This window comes from Salmo trutta, chromosome 31 (assembly GCF_901001165.1).
Source record: "Salmo trutta chromosome 31, fSalTru1.1, whole genome shotgun sequence".
In the NCBI taxonomy this organism is placed as follows: domain Eukaryota; kingdom Metazoa; phylum Chordata; class Actinopteri; order Salmoniformes; family Salmonidae; genus Salmo; species Salmo trutta.
This window is the reverse complement of record NC_042987.1, coordinates 22,819,967-22,842,725: the sequence shown is the minus strand read 5'-3', so window position 1 is coordinate 22,842,725 and position 22,759 is coordinate 22,819,967. Positions and strand designations below refer to the sequence as shown.

The following is a 22,759-nucleotide window of genomic DNA, read 5'->3' as shown; positions in this document are numbered from 1 at the left end:
CCTCCACCTGTTCCCATGGGAGGCGATCCCTTCCGGCCAGGATCTCTTCCCAAGTGTAGACTCCCTTGCCGTCCAGGACGTCCTCCCATGTCCATTCATGCACCCGATGCTCCTTCCTCTTCCGCTGCTTGGTCCTTTGGTGGTGGGTAGTTCTGTCACAACCGTCGTCAAGAATGGACCAAGGCGCAGCAGGTATGTGGATACTCATGTTTTTTAATTTTAAAAAAGGAGTAAAGTATCCACTGGACAAAAACAATAAAGACGACAGCAACAGTCTTGCAGGCACATACAACGCAGTGCAAGGACAACTACCCACAACCCCAAAGAAAAACACACACTCCTATATAGGACTCCCAATCAAAGGCAACTCAACACACCTGCCTTCAATTGGGAGTCCAATCACCCACACAACATTTAACAAACACAAACCCCCTGCCACATCCTGACCAAGACTAACACAATTACGCCCTCTGCTGGTCAGGACATGACAAACGTACAAAATCAGCAGGGGATCAAATACTTTTTTCCCTCACTGTATCATTTCCTCCCATCCTTGCCCTCCTTTACCCACCCAGACCAAGCTTATCATTTCCTCCCATCGTTGCCCTCCTTTACCCACCCAGACCAAGCGTATCATTTCCTCCCATCCTTACCCTCCTTTACCCACCCAGACCAAGCGTATAATTTCCTCCCATCCTTGCCCTCCTTTACTCACCCAAACCAAGCTTATCATTTCCTCCCATCCTTGCCCTCCTTTACCCACCCAGACCAAGCTTATCATTTCCTCCCATCCTTGCCCTCCTTTACCCACCCAGACCAAGCGTATCATTTCCTCCCATCCTTGTCCTCCTTTACCCACCCAGACCAAGCTTATCATTTCCTCCCATCCTTGCCCTCCTTTACCCACCCAGACCAAGCTTATCATTTCCTCCCAGCCTTGCCCTCCTTTACCCACCCATTATCTCTCGCCCTCCTGGACATATGCATATTCACGTCGTTCACAGACACATACCCACACTTGCCAACATACACACACATCCATAGAACAATTATTGACAATTATTGACTTACATGCTATATTTCCTCTTATATTGTCTATTCAGTGACATGTATCTCATTGGCTAATTCTATCGTTACTTCCTGGAGAAGAACAGTTGCTTGGGGAATAGATTGTATTGGGGTGAGAGGGAAAGAACATTGTCTCAACTTACGATAAGCTGGGCTTGGGCATCACTGTATGTAGCCTAGTGTGCTTTTCTCTTTTTTCTGCTTCTACCTCTCCTCAGGGCATTGAGCTTTCTTTCAATTGGAAAGGTTTCCTACAGCCTGTTCAGGGCTTCATCGGCGCTTGGGAACTCCATTCTCTGTGTTCTCTTCCATACCCACAGCACTGCCGGGAATCAGAGTTGAGACTTGATTCCTTTTTCCTCTGGTGACTCCGAATCAATTGCTTGCGTTTTTTCCTCAGCTTAGCAGACAGGTCCTGGACCAATCAAATGCACTTGCCATGGATTTTGATTTCCTTTCCCCCCTGTGCCTTCAGAATGTTGACTTTGTACTGATAGTTCCACAGCTTAATTATTACCATATAAGGGTATTTACAGTTATTCTGTTTCAGATACTCAACTAGTCTAAAGATGGCCAGTTTTAGGATTAGGTTACCCTCGATCCCCAAGAGGTTAATCAGCACAACAGTTTTCAGCTGTGCTAACATAATTGCGAAAGGGTTTTCTAATGATCAATTAGCCTTTTAAAATTATAAACTTAGCTAACACAGGAGTGTGGAACACAGCAGTGATGGTTGCTGATAATGGGCCTCTGTACGCCTATGTAGATATTCCATAAAAAATCTGCCGTTTCCAACTACAGTAGTCATTTACAACATTACAATGTCTACACTGTATTTCTGATCATTTTGATGTTATTTTAATGGACAAAAAATGTGCTTTTGTTTCAAAAACAAGGACATTTCTAAGTGACCACAAACTTTTGAATGTTAGTGTACATGCCAAGCTTCTCCGATATTAGATTGATTACTTAGCTGGAAAGGTCAACTTTTTTCTCATCTTCCGGTAAAGACAATATTCTCATATTATTTTGTCTCGTTCTGTTTTCTAGCTGGTCAAGTTCATCTTCTAAAGTTTTCACATTTGTTTCCAGGAGGCCAATTTAGTTGTCTTATTTATTCACTTTTTTCTGTACATGCATATCTGACGTGATAGACTCTACTTTTCCTTCGGTCAAATCTACTTTTTTAACAATAGATTGTGACAGTTTGTTTTAGTGAGCATTGAGAGCATTGAGAGCATTTAGCTATGTTTTCATGGATATCTTTCAGCCGTTCGTTGCTCTCATTTGCATCTCCAAGTAGTTTTTTCCTCTAAGGGAATCCATGTCTTGTTGGGTTCGAGTCGCAGCGTCGCTTTACCCACAGATTGGTTCGCTGTTGTACATATATATTTTCTTAATTTAACCTTTATTTAACTAGGCAAGTCAGTTAAGAACTAATTCTTACTTACAGTGATGGCCTACCCCGGCCAAACCCGGTTGACGCTGGGCCAATTGTGCTGCACCACATGGGACTCCCAATCACGGCCAGATGTGATACAGCCTATAACTGACCACTCACTCTCTCCTGGTTGTTTGGGGATATATTGATCTATCGATTTTAAAGGCTTAATTTCAACTATGTTGTCTGGCTGTTACATACAGTTGAAGTCGGAAGTTTACATACACTTAGGTTGGAGTCATTAAAACTAGTTTTTCAACCACTCCACACATTTCTTGTTAACAAACTATAGTTGTGGCAAGTCAGTTAGGACATCTACTTTTTGCATGACACAAGTAATTTTTCAAACAATTGTTTACAGACAGATTATTTCACTTATAATTCACTGTATCACAATTCCAGTGAGTCAGAAGTTTACATACACTATGTTGACTGTGCCTTTAAACAGCTTGGGAAATTCCAGAAAATGATGTCATGGCTTTAGAAGCTTCTGATAGGCTAATTGACATAATTTGAGTCAATTGGAGGTGTACCTGTGTATGGATTGGATATCATGGGAAAATCAAAAGAAATCTGCCAAGACCTCAGGAAAAAACTGTAGACCTCCACAAGTCTGGTTCATCCTTGGGAGCAATTTCCAAATGCCTGAAGGTACCACGTTCATCTGTACAAACAATAATATGCAAGTATAAACACCATGGGACCACGCAGCCGTCATACCGCTCAGGAAGGAGACGCGTTCTGTCTCCTAGAGATGAACGTACTTTGGTGCAAAAAGTGCAAATCAATCCCAGAACAACAGCAAAGGACGTTGTGAAGATGCTGGAGGACACAGGTACAAAAGTATCTATATCCACAGTAAAACAAGTCCTATATTACGTTCCCTGAAAGGACGATCAGCAAGGAAGAAGCCACTGCTCCAAAACCGCCATAAAAAGCCAGACTATGGTTTACAACTGCACATGGAGACAAAGATCTTTCTTTTTGGAGAAATGTCCTCTGGTCTGATGAAACAAAAATAGAACTGTTTGGCCATAATGACCTTCGTTATGTTTGGAGGAAAAAGGGGGAGGCTTGCAAGCCGAAGAACACCATCCCAACCGTGAAGCACGGGGGTGGCAGCATCATGTTGTGGGGGTGCTTTGCTGCAGGAGGGACTGGTGCACTTCACAAAATAGATGGCATCATGAGGTAGGAAAATTAGATGCATATATTAAAGCAACATCTATAGACATCATCCAGGAAGGTAAATCTTGGTCGCAAATGGGTGTTCCAAATGGACAATGACCCCAAGCATACTTCCAAAGTTGTGGCAAAATGGCTTAAGGACAACAAAGTCAAGGTATTGGAGTGGCCATCACAAAGTGTCACGTCCTGACCAGTATAAGGGGTTATTTGTTATTGTAGTTTGGTCAGGACATGGCAGGGGGTGTTTGTTTAGAGTGTTTCGGGGTTTGTTGGGCTATGTTCTATGTTAGTTATTTCTATGTTTATCTAGTATGTCTAGTTCTATGTTTAGTTAATGGGGTTGACCTTCAATTGGAAGCAGCTGCTCCTAGTTGCTTCTAATTGAAGGTCCTATTTAAGAGGGGTGTTTTCCTGTGGGATTTTGTGGGTAGTTGTTCCTTGCTTAGTGTTTGTGCACCTGACAGGACTGTTTCGTTTTGTTCTTTTTTGTATACGTATTTATTTGTTTCTCCTTCTTCAAAATAAAAAGAAGATGAGTATACATATTCCCGCTGCATTTTGGTCAAATCAATGCAACAACCGTGACAGAACTACCCACCAACAAAGGACCAAACAGCGGGGTAAGGAGCACGATGAAGAAGGATGGACATGGGCAGAGATGAGGATGAGCATATCCAGGGCTATGGAGGAGTAAAGGGAGCCTGAGAGGCAGCCCCCCCCAATTTTTTTGGGGGGGCACACGGGTAGTTTGGCTGGGCCAGGGTTGAGCCCTAAGCCAACTCCTCGTGCTTACCGGATACAGCGTGGCACTGGTCAGGCCCCGTGCTATAGGGTGATGCGCACGGCGTCGAGGCCGAGCATCCACAGGCCGGTGTGCTCGGTGCCAGCGTCCTGCATTTGCCGGGGGGAAGCGGGCACCCAGCCAGTACGGGTGGTGCCAATCCTGTGCTCGAGACCGCCAGTGCGCCTCCACGGCCCAGTGTATCCTGTTCCCGCTCCCCGCACTAGCCCTGAGGTGCGTGTCTCCAGTCTGGTGCCTCCACTCCCAGCCCCACGCACCAGGCCTCCAGTGCGTCAGCCCAGTCCAGCTCGTCCTGCTCCTGCTCCTCGCACTAGCCCTGTGGTGCGTGTCCCTAGTCTGGCGCTTCCTAAGCCAGCCCCACGCATCAGGCCTTCAGTGTGCAGTCCACGTCCAGAGCTTCCGGCAACAGTGCCCTGTTCAGAGTGTCCGGCAACAGTGCCTCGTCCAGAGTGTCCGGCAACAGTGCCTCGTCCAGAGTGTCCGGCAACAGTGCCTCGTCCAGAGTGTCCGGCGACAGTGCCTCGTCCAGAGTGTCCGGCGACAGTGTCTCGTCCAGAGTGTCCGGCAACAGTGCCCCGTCCAGAGCTTCCGGCGACAGTGCCCCGTAGAGAGACGGCCCACAGTCCGGAGCCAGCAGAGACGGCCCACTGTCCGGAACCGAGAGAGACGGCCCACAGTCCGGAACCGAGAGAGACGGCCCACAATCCGGAACCGAGAGAGACGCCCTACAGTCCTTAATCGGTGCAGCCAAAGTCGCACTACAGTCCGGAATCGGCGCAGCCATAGTCGCCCTCCAGTCCGGAGCTCCCAGAGTCGCCAGTCATCCCGAGGTCTCCAGCGACGCGCATCAGCCCGAGGTCTCCAGCGAGGCACATCAGCCCGAGGTCTTCAGCGATGCGCCATAGCCCAGAGACTTCGGGAGGGGTAAAATGTAATAAGTATTTAGCGGGGGTGGACAGGTTAGGTTGGGGAGTAAGGCCGGAGCCTGAGGATTGGGGGGGGGGGGTGTAGCACGGGAGCTGTCGGTGACGGTAGCCACCCTCCCTTCCCTCCCTTTAGTTTAGGATACATTTTGGGAAGCTTGCGGAAGGCTACCTGAAACGTTTAACCCAAGTTAAACAATTTACAGGCAATGCTTCCAAATCCTAATTGAGTGTATATAAACTTCTGACCCACTGGGAATGTGATGAAAGAAATAAAAGCTGAAATAAATCATTCTCTATACTATTATTCTGACATTTCACATTCTTATAATAAAGGCGTGATCCTAACTGACCTAAGACAGGGAATCTTTACTCTGATTAAATGTCAGGAATTGTGAAAAACTGAGTTTAAATGCACTTGGCTAAGGTGTATGTAAACTTCCGACTTCAACTGTATAATCATAGCTTTGATGGTACAAAACGGAGCTACTCCCTCCCCATGCATCCTATCGGTACGCGCATGCTCCTCTGACCATTGTTGCATCCCATCAGGAAGTGTTCAATATTTATGACAGTCGACTCAATGTCCAACCTTTCTCTGAGCATATAGACAGTTTTTTTTCCCTTCTTCTTTCACTGTTATTTTTAACCCTATCTGAGTTGACACGTAACTTACTTTCAGTGGATCTTCACAAGCTGATTCTGAGTAGTTCTCACAGACAAATGTCCATTTACAAGGGTGGAAGATAAGAGGCTTAAACATTACTGAATGCAAACAGGAAGTTTGCACTTTTATTTAATCCTTGGACCTTCCCTTAGTCTCGTAAAACCTCATACAAAAACTGTTATTTAGCATTTTATTTATATCATTCCTTAAAATATCATGTTACACCTTCCAAGCAAAATCTGTATATCACTGTGATGTGTATAGAAACCTATTTTTGATGGTTGAATGAAATCCTAACCAGGTAAAATGATTTATGATTTCCTCTGGTTTGGCATCTAACTCAAACAGGCGCCATCAACAAAACACATCTATCCCGTCTTGATTCCTGTATTTATTTGATCATGTCTCTGACACCTTGTGGTATTATGTTGTTGTGTTGCGCCCTCATTTCTAACTACCTAAATCCCTGACTCTTTCTCGTGGCGCAAAGGCAGAGAGAAGACATTTCAAATATTTTCATGAAAGGAAGAACAATAACAGTCAGTTCTGGCCCACAGGAAACAACGTCTTCTGAAAGAGGGAGATGAAAGAAAACAATGACTTAGGAGAGGGGTTTATGAAGACCGGGCTGTTTGGTTGGATCAGAACAGTGATGTAGCGTTAGAGGGAGGAGGAGGATACTGCTGGTTGTCAAGCCACAGCGCTGACAGATTATTTTATGCTTTGTATAAGTGGGATTCACTGTCAGGTTTGCAAAGAAAGAGGAGTTACAAAAATATGGGTTCATTGGAATGCCATAGTGTCTGACTCATTGGCAGTCATTGGCTTTACATAAACTAAATGGGGATTCCCTTATCAAATACTTGAGAACTACACTTAGCTTGTTAAGGCCCAGCAAACTGCTGCAGGATGCAAGGGACAGAACTCGGTCTTTTAGTTAAATAACATGCATCCACTCAAAAAGACACCCTCTAGATAACACATTCATTATTTTTGCATCCATATTTCCTTGTACTGTAAATGTGTTATTTTAGACGTGGGCAAAACAAACTTACATCACAACAAAAGTAGCATAAATAGAAAACTATACATAGCCATATATTTAGACATATCCTAAATATATGGCTCTGAAACAATAGATCACAATATAAGAAGTAGTTCATCTAAAAGCCATCACCATGGTGCCCAGCCCCAGTATGCCTGCAGCCTCTGACCTGAGATAATACAGTCTTGTTCTGGTGATATAAATATGAAATTCAATTCATCCTGAATCATAGCGGCATGAACTCAGTGATTCTTCATTTAAATGCACCGTGGCTGTTTCCTACATGGCACCATGTTCCCTATAAAGTGTACTACTTTTGACCACGGAGCCCTATGGGCTCTGGTTAAAAGTAGTGCACTATATAGGGAAGAGGGTGTCAGTTGGGACACAGCCTGTGTTAGGTAACTAGGTAACATTTCTGTAGATGGCATCTTGTATAGCATTTAAGCCAAAATTCAATTTTTGAGGCTACTGAGGACTGATAAGATCCTTACTTCATTTGGAAATATAGAATTTACATTATTTGTAGACAGGAAACTTTTCCAAATATAATTTGTTAAGCTATACTTTTTTTAACAGTGTGAGTAGTATTGGTACACATACTTATGCAAAAAAAGCCTAAGGAGTGAGGAGAAGAAGGGACCTTCAACCCCTATAGGTCGCAGGTGCTGAAAATGAACAGTGGCCAATGATCCTGAAAGACAAGGCAATTTGCCAAGTGCAGCTGGAGTAATGAGAATACGCTGAGTATACCAAATATTAGGAACACCTTCCTAATATTGAGTTGCACCCTCCCTTTTGCCCTGGGAACAGCCTCAATTCATCGTGGCATGGACTCTACAAGGTGTCGAAAGTGTTCCACAAGGATGCTGGCCTATATTGACTCCAATGCTTCCCATGGTTGTGTCAAGTTGGATGGCCTTTGGGTGGTGGACCATTCTTGATACACACGTAAAACTGTTGAGTGTGAAAAACCCAGCAGATTTGCAATTCTTGTCTCAAACCGGTGTGCCTGGCACCTACTACCATACCCCGTTCAAAGGCACTTAAATATTTTGTCTTGCCTATTCACCCTCTGAATGGCACTTATACACAATCCATGTCTCAATTGTCTCAAGGCTTAAAATCCTTCTTTAACCAGTCTCTTTCCCTTCATCTGCACCGATTGAGGTGGCTTTAACAAGTGACATCAATAAGGGATCGTAGCTTTCACCTGGATTCACCTGGTCAGTCTATGTCATGGAAAGAGCAGGTGTTCTTAATCTTTTGTAAACTCAGTGTAGAATCATAATGTTGCTTGAGGGAGATTTACAAGGTAGAGAGGGGCAGAGTGCCGGTGGAGGCTGGCTATTGGTATAGTGAACATGTCGGGGTGTTTGCACATTAACCTGTGCAAATAGGGGTTACAGATTCACTTCCCAGGGCCTGGGTCTGTCTGCGGTTAGCCAGAGCCTGACAGAGCTTTGTAGCAACCCAGCTCCATTAGGGATTCAGCACCATACACGCAGACATCTCTTTATTCAGCAGTTCTGGTCTGGACAGATACTGTATACTGTGTGAAATAAAGGAGGACAGTTAGAGAGATCTCAAGAGAAAGATGGAGTTGAACAGAACCAGGGGGGAAAGGAACAGGTATAGGATCGATCTTAATTCGACCAGTATTGTCGCAGCAGATTAATTCTTTAGCAACAGGATTTGAATGTTTATTCCATAACGTTGCTTGATCAGTGGTTAGGCTATTAGCTGGCCAATATTAGGCTACATGAAAGTGCAATACTGTTAATATAACCGTGTGTTAGTGTGGGTTTTCAGTGAATTTATGTAAGTCATGAAGCTCATTTGCGTTTCCAGCGGTACAGGAACATTTTCAGCAACAAAATTAAGATCCTACATCTGTAGCCGTATTACAGAGTCGCTCTGGTGCTTTGCCCCCCACTTGTTCTATTGTGACACAGGACACTGGGTATGAAGAGATACTGACACTTCATTCCCCTAGTACAGTATGTTAAACAGGCAGTTTGACCTCCTGAAGGATCCAGGCAGCCACTAAGCCTCCAAGGCTGGCTTATTTTTGTAGATAGAAAGTCCTCAAGGGGAAAGATATACACATGTGGATTTTAAAACATCTCAATACTGGGAAAGGGGGGGTAGGCAGGAGAAGTCAAAAGGCTTTAGGCCTCTGTCCCACTCAGATAAGCTTATAAAGTGTTTTAAAGATATGCAGAGCGTCGCCTCAGTGTTACAACAAGGATGCTATTCCCTGAGGGTGCCGGGTGACACTGTGATCTAGCATGGCACCAGGGAGGGAAGGAACATCAATGTCGCTCTCATATATAATGCAGCATGTGCTGTAATAGCTTGTGTAACCCCTCTTTAAGAACCTCTCAGTGTAATGGCAGCTGAATGAGAAATGAAAACAGATCGAAATGAGAGCAAGGTGTTGTATAGACACATTTTACAAAAAGTATATTCCCATCAGATTAAAGTTTTGAAGTTTATTAGAAGTATATATAAAACAACATGAGGTAGCCTTGTAACATGATTTCTTTCTAACAATTATCCGGTCCTGGCTTTGTGTTGTATCCCAGCCTTCATATTCTTTAGAATCTGAGAAATTGATCTTTGTGCCTTTTTGTCTAATATGAAACCTTACTGCAGGTAATTCAGAATGTCACTCATTGCACACTGAAAGGTTGCAATTGCAGCATCTCTGCTATCTCTTTATTACAGTATGATTTAGGCTTCTCGGGTTTTAATGCTCTGCAAATGAATAGGATTCTGTGTTATGTTAAGGGAAAGGTTCATTTATTTCTTGACCTACACTAGTGGTAACACCATGTAGTTTTCAGCATATTACTGTACATTTTCATTTAATACTTCCCTACAGTGTTTCTCTATTGATGAGCTCATTAGACAGTAAATACACTCAGTCAGTGTCATAGGACAATTTCACAAAAAACACACCTTAGGGTTTTGATTATAATTACTGTTGATCAGATCAGACACTGATATAAGTTTTCCATTGGCATCATAAACATAAACATCATAAACAAATGTTTGCATATATTTAACAACATACAACAGTTGTACCAACCTACAACAATCTACCACTAACCTACAACAGAACAATGGTGTTACTTGTGTAATTTCACCATTACTACACAGGTATAAAAGAACTGTAACAGAATGAATTTTTATTTTTTTACATTTATATTTGTACATTTTTATTTAGACAATTGGAAACAGACAGGGAAGACAGTCAAGTTGGAAAACAGTAGGAAAGGTGGACACCGCGATTGAACCCCGTTCTGCAGTGGGGAGCAGTGTGACTGACTAGGAACGTTACGGCTAGCCCACAGGCTCAGCACAGAATTCAATTTTTCAAACATCGAGACATACTATTTATTCCACATGAGCTTTTGTCATACATGCTCCTTGTCCTGACATTTCAATCAAGCCCCAGGCGTCCTGGTACCTGTTCTCTGTGAGACTGAAAAGTGCTATTGGCCGTCAACAGACAGGAGTTATTTCATGGTCTGGCTTGATGGTAATGTTATGTTCAAGGTGAAAGCAGATGGTCGGGATATAGGGGAGGCTCAGTACATTTGTTATTGGAATGGCTGCTTAAAATGCATGACAAGATTTGTGTTTTCATTATTGCCTGTGCTGATACTCTGCTTTTGTTCCTCTGTGATATGTGATGAGGAGTGGAGCATTTGTCTCCAGTGAAAGTGAAGCACTCTACTGTAGACTCTCTCGAGTCATCCCTCTTCACTGCCTTCAATGCAACTTTATAAGAAAAGTTTTCTTTTTAAACCTCTCTCTCTACATCATTAAGACAAAACCTGATTCTTTGCATAATTGGAGTATGCATATTTCAACTCTTCTCTTGTATCATCTCCAGCCTGAGCCATAAAAAGAAAGCTTTGGATGAAAGGGATATTCAGCTTATGGCTGGTCTCTGAAAGAAAATACGTATCTGGCTAAAATCAAGGCTTTTCAACTCTTTTTAAAACACGCTTTTAAGCATGCTTTTGGGTGCACAGTGAAATTAAAATGGCTTTCTTTTGGTGAATTATCTGCCTGCTCAGGTCACTTATTGATTTTTGTGTAATGCTGTCGGTGCTTACTGAGTGTGTTGTCAGAGGGTGTACCCAAATGTGTATTATGTAAAGTACAGTTTGTATATTTAATACTGTATCTGGCAGCCAGTTTTATAGGTTTCATGATCATAAACTTTGAACAGAATTGCTTTATGCCTCAGTGTTTCTTTTTATCATTCCAGCTAGCGGGGGGTTGAACTGGGAGAACCAATTCACATTCAATTTCCAGAGAAAATTACCACTTTCAGGAAAACTGACACTATTGTTCTCTGGTCATCTACCTTAGAAGGTACTCTACTCACTTTCACACTACTAGTCATTACAGGATATAGCCTAAAATGGCAATATGCCATAGTAGTGCCAAAATAATTTCCTTACTTGTCAACGTGCTCCCAGCTCCCACAGTGCCTCCTCACTTCCACCCGTTCAGCAGTAGGCAGCCCGGAGGCCGTAGGATTGTGAGTCGCCACGCTGTCAGTTCTCATTACGGTCAAGTCAGGAGGATGACCATTAAGTGCATCCAGGGCGGAAATGCGTGATAAAACACCTTGCTCTTGAAGAGTAAATTGAGATAGTCGATGGTGTTGCCCCGAGCCGTTGATCCTCATCCTCCTCTTTGTCGCTTCTAATTGAGAGGCGTCCTAATTGAGGCCTGACAACAGGCCTTGATGAAACCCAATTGTCTCCAAACACTGTGGGCCCACTGCAAATGCAGAGACCTAAACAACTGAGGAAAACGTCCTATGACTCTGTAGTCTCTCTATACAACTTCAATACATTTAGCACATAAGATGCCTGAGCTGGAGAGCAGGGAAATGAGGGCATGAAATCAAATCAAAGTTTATTGTCGAGTACACAGATTTTCAGATGTTATCGTTGCAGCAGTGAAATGCTTATGTTTAAACAGTAAAAAAGTAAAAAGAAATTAAGAAATATCAGAACAAGCAAAATCAGAACATGCAATATATAGTATATGGTGTGTATAGAGAATATTGGCAGTATATGAATAGAAAAGGTGTGTACAGAGTAGTTATGTAGGATGAGCCATGACTAGAATACAGTATATACATATAAAGTGGGTAAAACAGTATGTTTTTTACTCACAGTATGCATATTTGTGCAAATAAACTAAGCTAAACTTGGTGTATCTCAGTTGCTGTGGCATAGAGGAGCAAGACCATTTTACAAGTCCCCGTGTGTGGCTGAGAGTGAGTCAGAGAGCCATTCGGGGCCTTTCATTGAACATGTCAATTTGACTATAGAACTGCATGTAACACTTTAATCAAATGGACCCTGCACTAGTTACTGGGTATGAAAATACTTTTGTCCATTTGATTTATTTCTCATCTTTCTGGTTCTCATTAATTTGGTGGATTCGCTGATTAAATGGCTTGGGTTTTTCACATGAGGATATTTCCTAATATCTACGGGCAGGGGGAGGGTTTAAAAATGTACCTGTCCCAAGGCCAAAGTCATATATGATGATATAGCAGCCAAACCTAATATGTTACAGTATATCACAAAGTATATTTAAGCAATAAGGCACGAGGGGGTGTGGTATATGGCCAATATACCATGGCTAAGGGCTGTTCATAAGCACGACGTAACGCGGAGTGCCTGGATACAGCCCCTAGCCGTGGTATATTGGCCATATACCACAAACACCCGAGGTGCCTTATTGCTATTATAAACTGGTTACCAATGTAATTAGAGCAGTAAAAATAAATGTTTTGTGATACCCGTGGTATATGGTCTGATATACCATGGCTGTCAGCCAATCAGCATTCAGGGCTCGAACCACCCAGTTTATAATTGAACATATCTCCCAACTCTCAAATCCCTGGAGTGACTTACACACAGTCTCGTCTTCAATTTTATAATGACTGTTTCAGTTCAGCACACATGCACCAAGTATGTTCTCACCCTCAGGGTGCAGTGCTCATAAGTAACCTTTAAAGATTAGCAGTAATGACATGAGCTGCAAACTCATGCCTGTGGTTGGTTTCAAATATGGAGTCTAGGGGAATTGCCCTGATTAGGGATAAAAAAACAAGAGAATAATATGAAAGGTTGACTTCCCTTTTCAGTTTAAAAAAATAAGCAGATTTTCAATATCAGATATATTCTTTTGAAAAAGGCTTTAAGTATTCAGACTCCACAGTCATGCTGCATGCTGTGTTTGACTTCCTAAAGATACATCTGAGAGACACAACCTTATACACAGTTCAATTTGTGTCCTCTAAAAAACAAATTGTTCCTCCATGAACAGAGAGCATGTGTCATTTAGTGTAAGTCTCACTTTTATTCTGCTGATTGAGCTTTGATAAAATACTTCATCGTTTTAGAAAAGCCCTCTGTCTAGTCTGTCTAACAGAGATGGTAAAATGTCATCGCAGATAATCACTTTCTGACCAGGGGCTTTTCTAGTTGGGAAGCAGTCCCTCAATGTGATTCATTCTGCGGTTTGTTCCTGTCCTCAGCCCAGTCGCTGGAGAGAGGATTACAGTAGAAGGAAAAATCACTAAAGCCATGGCTCTATTGAATCCCTGTATCAACATGTTCTATGTGCTCAATATTTCGACATCTCTATCCTGTGGGAAAGATCAAATATTTGGTATTGTGTGCAGAAATATATTTAGGGGTTCTAAACATCCGTAAGCATCCAGTTCTTTTCCACAGCCAATTATTCTTTCACAATAGATCAAAGACTATTTTAAATTTTTAGAACAGAGGCAAACCCCAACACCCTACTCAACCACCCACCAGAGTTTTTCACTATTATCTCCTCTCTGTAGATCCTATCAGAAGTCTGCCGGTAAGCACGGTGGTGTCAGGAGAGCCCTATCTCTAGGTACGAGGCTCTAACGCCGTGGTGGTTCACCATGGGCCCTGCACGAGGCTGGCTGCTGGGCCTGGTTCTACTCCTTCTGGGGACCCAGGCTGCTCTATCCCCGTCCGGTGAGGAGGGGAAGCTGGTCCGGACCATCAGGGTCAGAAGACAGGCACCTTCAGATGGCCCCACCAGCCAATCTAACAACCAGACCATCAAGGAGCAGCCAATGGTCTTCAACCATGTGTACAACATCAACGTGCCCCTAGAGTCTCTGTGCTCGGTGGATCTGGACTCAGCAGTGCCTCCACCTAGCCAGGCCACCAGAGGGGCTGTGTCCAGTGGGGGTGGGGAGGGCGCCACGGAGTTCACAGAGCAGACAGTGGACGCAGACAGCCAGGTCACCTTCACCCACCGCATCAACATCCCCAAACAGGCCTGCGCCTGTTCTACAGCCAACATCGTGCAGCAGCTGGCCATCCGCATCGAGATGCTGGAGAGAGAGGTGTTGCTGCTGAGAGCCCAGTGCAGCTCTGGCAGCTGTGGCTGTGGGGAGAGTTCAGCCATGGGTAAGTGCGGAATAATAGTACAGTTTGACAGTATTATTAGAGCTACTGTACCCTGGTCATAGGCTAATTTGAGGCCAATGTGGAATGTCAGGCTTTCATTTCATTCAGTTACTGAGCGTCTTAGCTTGAGTAGATAGCACCAGGATATGAAAGCCTGGCGATTTCTAGTGTTCATAGGTTTATTATAGACTGTTACTTTGTTACATTGTTTTTTTAATGTACACTGTTACAACAGATGATGTTGACATTAGTAAGCCATACAGTATCTTTAGTGATGTTGTTTTGTGTCCTCCTTTCTTCCTCTAGGTCACCTGGACTTCATTCCCCAGTGCAGTGGCCATGGCAGCTTCAAAATGGACCTGTGTGGCTGTGTGTGTGAGGACGGCTGGACGGGCAAAAACTGCTCTGAGCCGCGCTGCCCAGACGACTGCTCCGGACAGGGAGTGTGTATGGAGGGTGAGTGTGTGTGTGACCGTGACTTCGGAGGGGACAACTGCTCGGAGCCCCGCTGCCCAGCGGACTGCTCCGGTCGAGGGCTGTGCATGGATGGGGAGTGTATCTGTGAGGAGAACTTCACTGGAGAGGACTGTACACTGGGTCGCTGCCTCAATGACTGCTCTGACCAGGGGCTGTGCACCAACGGAACCTGCCAGTGTCGCCCGGGATACGTAGGAGAAGACTGTTCCTTGGCCTACTGCGCCAACAACTGCAGTCAGAAGGGCATTTGTAAAGAAGGCTTCTGTGTCTGCCAAGATGGCTTCGCTGGAGAAGACTGCTCTGCAGGTGAGAGAAAAAGGAAACCATAGGAAAACATACAGTAGCTCCTCTGAGAGAGGTATTCATTTACTTACATACTTTTTGCTATTGTAGTTTCCAAGAGTGGATATATATCTTCTCTAGGGTAGGTGGCACCAAATCGTCCCACCTACGTAACAGCCAGTGGAATCCTGTGGCGCATTATTCAAATACCTTAGAAATGCTATTACTTAAATTTCTCAAACATATGACTATTTTACAGCATTTTAAAGACAAGACTCTCGTTAATCTAACCACACTGTCCGATTTCAAAAAGGCTTTACAACGAAAGCAAAACATTAGATTATGTCAGCAGAGTACCCAGCCAGAAATAATCAGACACCCATTTTTCAAGCTAGCATATAGTGTCACAAAAACCCAGAAGACAGCTAAATGCAGCACTAACCTTTGATGATCTTCATCAGATGACACACCTAGGACATTATGTTATACAATACATGCATGTTTTGTTCAATCAAGTTCATATTTATATCAAAAACCAGCTTTTTACATTAGCATGTGACGTTCAGAACTAGCATACCCCCCGCAAACTTCCGGCGAATTTACTAACAATTTACTAAATTACTCACAATAAACGTTCACAAAAAGCACAACAATTATTTTAAGAATTATAGATACAGAACTCCTCTATGCACTCGATATGTCCGATTTTAAAATAGCTTTTTGGTGAAAGCACATTTTGCAATATTCTAAGTAGATAGCCCGGCATCACAGGGCTAGCTATTTAGACACCCAGCAAGTTTAGCCTTCACCAAACTCCGATTTACTATTAGAAAAGTTTGATTACCTTTGGTGTTCTTCGTCAGAATGCACTCCCAGGACTTCTACTTCAATAACAAATGTTGGTTTGGTCCCAAATAATCCATAGTTATATCCAAACAGCGGCGTTTTGTTCGTGCGTTCAAGACACTATCCGAAGGGTAAATAAGGGTTACGAGCACGGCGCATTTCGTGACAAAAAATTCTAAATATTCCATTACCGTACTTCGAAGCATGTCAACCGCTGTTTAAAATCAATTTTTATGCCATTTTTCTCGTAAAAAAGCGATAATATTCCGACCGGGAATCTGCGTTTAGGTAAATAGACGAAAGAAAATAAAGCACGGCATCGACTCGTGCACGCGCCTAAGCCCATTATCCTCTTATCGGCCACTTGCCAAAAGCGCAAATGTGTTTCAGTCTGGGGCTGGAATGACATCATTCAGCTTTTTCCCGGGCTCTGAGAGCCTATGGGAGCCGTAGGAAGTGTCACGTTACAGCAAAGATCCTCAGTCTTCAATAAACAGAGACAAGAAGAACAAGATCTTGTCAGATAGGGCACTTCCTTTAAGGAATCTTCTCAGGTTTTTGCCTGCCATATGAGTTCTGTTATACTCACAGACACCATTCAAACAGTTTTAAAAACTTTAGGGGGTTTTCTATCCAAAGCCAATAATTATATGCATATTCTAGTTACTGGGTAGGAGTAGTAACCAGATTAAATCGGGTACGTTTTTTATCCGGCCGTGTAAATACTGCCCCCTAGCCCTAACAGGATATGGGTGGATATTTGGTTATTTGAGACAAGCCTCATTTACATTAACCATAAGCACTCAGTTACGTTGCACCGGATGTCATTCACTTGAATGTGTCACACCCTGACCTGAGAGAAACGTTTTATTTCTCTATTTTGTTAGGTCAGGGTGTGGGGTGGGCAGTCTATGTGATATATTTCTATGTTGTCTTTTTCTTTAATTGGCCTAGAATGGTTATCAATCAGAGGCAGCTGTATATCGTTGTCTCTGATTGGGAATCATACTTAGCAGCCCTTTTTCCCTCCTTCAGTGTGGGATCTTGTTTTTGTACAGCTCAGTAACCCTGCAGAACGTGATGTTCGTTTTTCATTGTTTATTATTTTGATTTAGTGTTCTGAGTTACAATAAAGAAATATGAGCACTTGCCATGCTGCACCTTGGTCTACTCCTTTCGATGACGTATGTTACAGAAGATCCCACCACCAAGAGACCAAGCAGCGTGGTCCGGAGAAATGGACCAGGGAAGACACCCAGGAGGATATGGCATCCTGGTCTATTGAGGAGATGAGGAGGAGTATATCCAGGGCTTTGGAGGAATTAGGGGCAGAAGAAAAGCGCCTCCCATGGGAACAGGTGGAGGCAGCGAGAGCACGTCAACGAGGGAAGCACGAGAGGCAGCCCACCCCAAAAAATGTTGGGGGGGGGGGGCACACGAGGAGATTGGCAGAGTCAGGTTGGAGACCTGAGCCAACTCCTCGTGCTTACTGTGGGGAGCGAGTGACTGAGCAAGCACCATGTTATGCGGTGATGAGCACTGTGTCGCCAGTGCGCATTCACAGGCCGGTGCGCTCTGTGCCTGCCCCACATACCAGGCCTCCGGTGAGTATATCCAGCCTGGTACACTCTGTGCCTGCTCCTCGCACTTGCCCCGAGGTGCGTGTCACCAGTCTGGCGCCACCTGTGCCAGCCCCACGCATCAGGTCTCTAGTGCGCCTGCCCAGTCCAGTGTGTCCTGTTCCTGTTCCTGCTCCTCGCACTTGCCCTGAGGTACGTGTCACCAGTCTGGCGCCACTTGTGCCAGCCCCACGCATCAAGCCTCCAGTGCGCCTTCCCAGTCCAGAGCTTCTGGCGATGTCCCCCAGTCCGGAGCCTCCAGCGACGTTCCCTAGTCCGGTGAGACCTGTTCCGGCTCCACGTAAGAAGCCTCCAGTGATGATCCATGGTCCGAAGCCTCCAGTGATGATCCATGGCACGAAGCCTCCAGTGATGATCCATGGCACAAAGACTCCAGTGATAATCCATGGCCCGGAGCCTCCAGTGATAAGCCATGGCAAGAAGCCTGTAGGGATGATCCATGGCCCGGAGCCTGTAGGGATGATCCATGGCACAAAGCCTCCAGTGGTGATCCATGGTGCGGAGCCTGCAGTGACGATCCATGGCATAGAGCCTGCAGTGACGGTCCCCAGTCCGGAACCTCCTGAGACGGCCTACAGTCCGGAACCTCCTGAGACGGCCCGCAGTCCGGAACCTCCTGAGACGGCCCGCAGTCCGGAACCTCCTGAGACGGCCCGCAGTCCGGAACCTCCTGAGACGGCCCGCAGTCCGGAACCTCCTGAGACGGCCCACAGTCCGGAACCTCCTGAGACGGCCCGCAGCCCAGAGTCTTCAGCGATGGTCCGCAGCCCAGAGCCTCCAGCGGCGGTCCGCAGCCCAGAGCCTCCAGCGGCGGCCTGCAGTACGGTTCCTCCTCCGACGATCCACGGTCCGGTGGCACAAAAGCAGAGGGATCAGGGGGCAGAGCGGGGGCTATGCCCCGAACCGGAGCCGCCACCATGGGTAGATGCCCTCCCGGACCCTCCCCTATAGGTTCAGGTTTGCTGCCGGGAGTCCGCACCTTTGGGGGGGGGGGGGGGGGCTACTGTCACGCCCTAACCTGAGAGAGATGTTTTATTTCTCTATTTTGTTGGGTCAGGGTGTGGGGTGGGCAGTCTATGGGATATATTTCTATGTTGTCCTTTTTCCCTCCTTCAGTGTGGGATCTTGTTTTTGTACAGCTCAGTAAACCTGCAGAACGTGATGTTCGTTTTTCATTGTTTATTATTTTGATTTAGTGTTTTGAGTTACAATAAAGAAATATGAGCACTTACCACGCTGCACCTTGGTCTACTCCTTTCGACGACGTACGTTACGGAATGGTGACGGTCCTCAACGGAGTGGAATCGCAACGGCCCCTTGCGGTTGAAGGCTCTGTTGTGAGACGGACGCCGCATACTTCAAATTTTTTCTAACTCTGCGTCTTCTTCAGTCCGGCCAGAGTCCGTCGAAGAATAGGAAGTTAACAAACCACAGAAGAAGATGAAAATATGCCAGTTTATATTATGTAACAATGGTTTATATTATGGGATAGGATAATTAGCAACTTGTAAATAATAAAGTACTATTTTAATAATGGCTGATAAGCCAATTATACTTTATGACTGTTGCCTCCCGTTTTAGTTAATTTTAATGGTAATGAAGTTTGTTTTGAGTATAATTCTTAGGTGGAGATCACTAGCTACAATATAGCCTAGCTCAGGGTTCTCCAACCCCGTTCCTGGAGAGCTACCGTCCTGGTTTTCACTCCAACCCTCATTTAGCGAACCTGATTCTAATAATTAGCTGGTTGATAAGCGGAATCAGGTTAGTAACAACTGGGGTTGCAGTGAAAATCTACAAGACGGTAGCTATCTAGGAATTAGATGGGAGAGCCCTGTCCTAGCTTTTAGCTGCTCTGTAAGATAGTTTGACTTGCTAGAAAGTTATAGGAACAAGTTGAGGAGAAAGTAACTAAACAAAACAAAATGTTTCTTCTGTCTTGAATAAAAAGGTCATATTTTGCCATCTCCCAAAATCTCTGACGAGAGACTCTCCTCCACATTGTCTTGCATTGTGGAACCCTATGCTCTCCATCCAGTAGCGGAGATTGCAGGAAGATAAGGAATTATGTCACAATGTAAATGGGGCATAAGGTTCAGCATCCCATCATATCTAGAGAAAGTGAATTTTCACAGAGGTTAAGGTAAGCAGTCTTTTTTTAAAGAAACCTTTATTTATCTTGGCAAGTCAGTTACAAACAAATTCTTATTTACAATTACAGCCTAACCCAGGCAGCAGTGCCTTACACTGCTGCGCCACTCAGGTCCCATTGGTCCTCTGGGAATATGTAAGCTTTTATTATCTGGAAAATACTTCCAAGAACGGAATATTTCCAGATAATAGAAATGCTCTCCATGCAATAGCAACTGAATCCACAGCGCTTGACCAAAAACAGGACTCCTGGAGTCAAACACCTCTTGCAAATACCCTGTGCTTCAAACAGTAGCTATACAATTGGTGACGGCTCGCCGGTGTAACAGCATTCATTTGTCAAAAGTCACATTCACTGGAGAAGATGTGTCACATTAACCTAAGCTGAGACAATATCTGAATCAAGCTAGCTTGGGTTCACAGCTAGTTCTCAGTAAGGCTTCTGATCCCCCCCATTGCTGTAGACAGCTGTCATCTCACAAGAGAAAGGAAAAAAATAACAAATCATATTACCTATCCTCTACCTCGCTCCCTCTCATTTTCAGCAGGACCTGCCGAAGCCAAAATTGCCTATTTCTTTGCAATTAGAGTTAAAGTAGCAGAGGCACGTTTGGGGGAGGTTGCAGAATACAAAAATAGGCCATTCAATTATCAGCGCCTATTCAGGGCTCATAGGGTGGCAGGCATTGTAAGTGTTTCATATTATCAAAGTAGAAAAATCAGGATATGCTTTTGTGGCCCCGTTTTCTCCTGCTATGAGAATAATGAGACTATGGAATTGAAACAAATCAGCAGCATTCACATGATGAGTTTACCATTCAAAATGCTATTCATCATTACTCCACCACTTTTGCAAATTATCCCATTGGAAAATAATTATGCGTGACTAAAAGGTTTTCTAAATAGTTTTTATCCCCAACCCCAAAAAATAATATATATATACACCTAATGCAAATGGTTTGAAGTTTGTGCCAGAGAAATACAGGAGCTCTCACTAGTAGTCAGGTTGCATGCCTGTCCATCCTGTCACCTCTTGTTAACAGAGTTGTTCACTGACTGACAGCCACTTTCAGCCAGAGAGAACATATCAATGACCTTGACATCCAGAATATCAACAATATTGAATTAAACATATTTTTTGACAAAGCCTTGACTTCATACAGTAGCTCAGCTGCATTAAATGACAATAGATTTTTATTTTTTCTATTCAGTCTTCATGGCATCTGCATTTTGTATCACACTTTTCAATTATTGCTCAACTAAATTGAGTGATGGTGGAGAGTATGAATGTGTAATCAATAGCTCAATCCACCAGAGATAGAAGTAGCTTTGCTTAGCCTCCTCCAGAGCCATATGACTTCACTGTGTCCTCATTAATGCTTTCACTCCAAAAAGTATAGCTAACTCGACATTAGCCTCAATGTTATGGGTCATTTTTAGGATAACCACATTTTTGTTGTTTATACAACGCTGTTTATTAATAGTGTTTATTATCTTCCGTAATGTTAGCGTAATACAATGACCTATGACCTATTTATAATCCCATCTCTGATCAACAGTCCCTAAAGATTAAACTCCAATCACGCTTCTATAAGTACTCATATTATCAGTCTAAACCCAATGCAACAATATGAGATGAGTTGAGGGAGTTCACCCCTTCTACTAATTGTGTTTTGTCCTAATGTACAATATTGGAGGGCCAACCGCTGCCCCGTAAACAGAAGATCAGTCAAGCAGCGAAGGCTGTATCCTGTGAGCAATAACAAGTTAAGTAGATGGAAACAAAAAACAGTGATGTGATGTGGTCCTCAGCTGTGCTGTGGGGCCTTGGCCTCATCATGCCAGCATTCTGACCTTCATGACCCCAGTGTAACGCAGTGCAGCAGTGCAGCGGTGCAGTGGTTCACTCCCCTCCTCTCTCTGTTGATCCAGGATGGATCATCCATCCCAATGAAAGTGTGATTAATGAGAGGCAGACATAGCACTGGAGGGAGGGTCTGTCCTGGCTTAAATAATGCATCCTAAATGGCACCCTATTCCCTTTATAGTGCCATTCTTTTGACCATGGTCCATAGTAGTGCACTATTAAGAGAATAGGGTGCCTATTGGGATGTACCCAAAGCCCTTCAGCAGGACCGCTGCTCTAAGCATCTAGACACTGCTTCACGTGGGCACTCTCTCGTGGGTGTCCTTCATTCTGGTGGAAGGCTTAGTTACAGTGCTCACTCCCTATAACCCATATCAATCACTTTACCACTGGTTCACTTTTTTGTGTCTTACTTAAGACTGAATCTGGTCCATGCGATTAATCTTCCTAAGTGAATGCCGCAGGAGTTTTCCTCACTCCAGGGTCAGTCTTGAGGAGGAGGCAGGCTCGGTTCCATCTGTCGTGTTCGTGTGGAAGTAACTCAAACGCTTCCTCGAGTCCCTCAACGGCTCCCCTAGGAGGGCTTAATGCTCCACCACCACCACTACCACTGAGCCCAATCTACAGAGGAAGGCCCACACCACTAGCTGCCTTCAGGACAAGATCTGTTACTCACTCTCTCTGATTGAGCTAAAAACTTATCCACTCTTGTTTATGCAGGGCTTCATTTGCATTCTACACTCAAACCCTCTCAGGTTTATGGCCTGGCTCTGTCTCCGTTGCCCACAAGAACATCAAAGCCTTACACGAATCCACACTCATATGCAAGCTTAGTTGTGGTGGTGGCACCACTGGTGTCT

At 44.3% G+C, this 22,759-nt stretch overlaps 1 protein-coding gene across 2 annotated transcripts in view; it reads left to right on the top strand.

The window, feature by feature from the left end:
- Positions 1 to 22,759, top strand: part of tnr (tenascin R (restrictin, janusin)) — a 175,207-nt gene that overhangs the window by 98,388 nt on the left and 54,060 nt on the right. For both annotated transcript variants that reach the window (XM_029725706.1, XM_029725705.1), the window contains exons 3-4: positions 14,033 to 14,636; positions 14,943 to 15,419. In XM_029725706.1, the coding sequence (XP_029581566.1) occupies positions 14,120 to 14,636; positions 14,943 to 15,419 (994 nt within the window). In that variant the 5' untranslated portion in view covers positions 14,033 to 14,119. The remainder of the gene's footprint in view (positions 1 to 14,032; positions 14,637 to 14,942; positions 15,420 to 22,759) is intronic.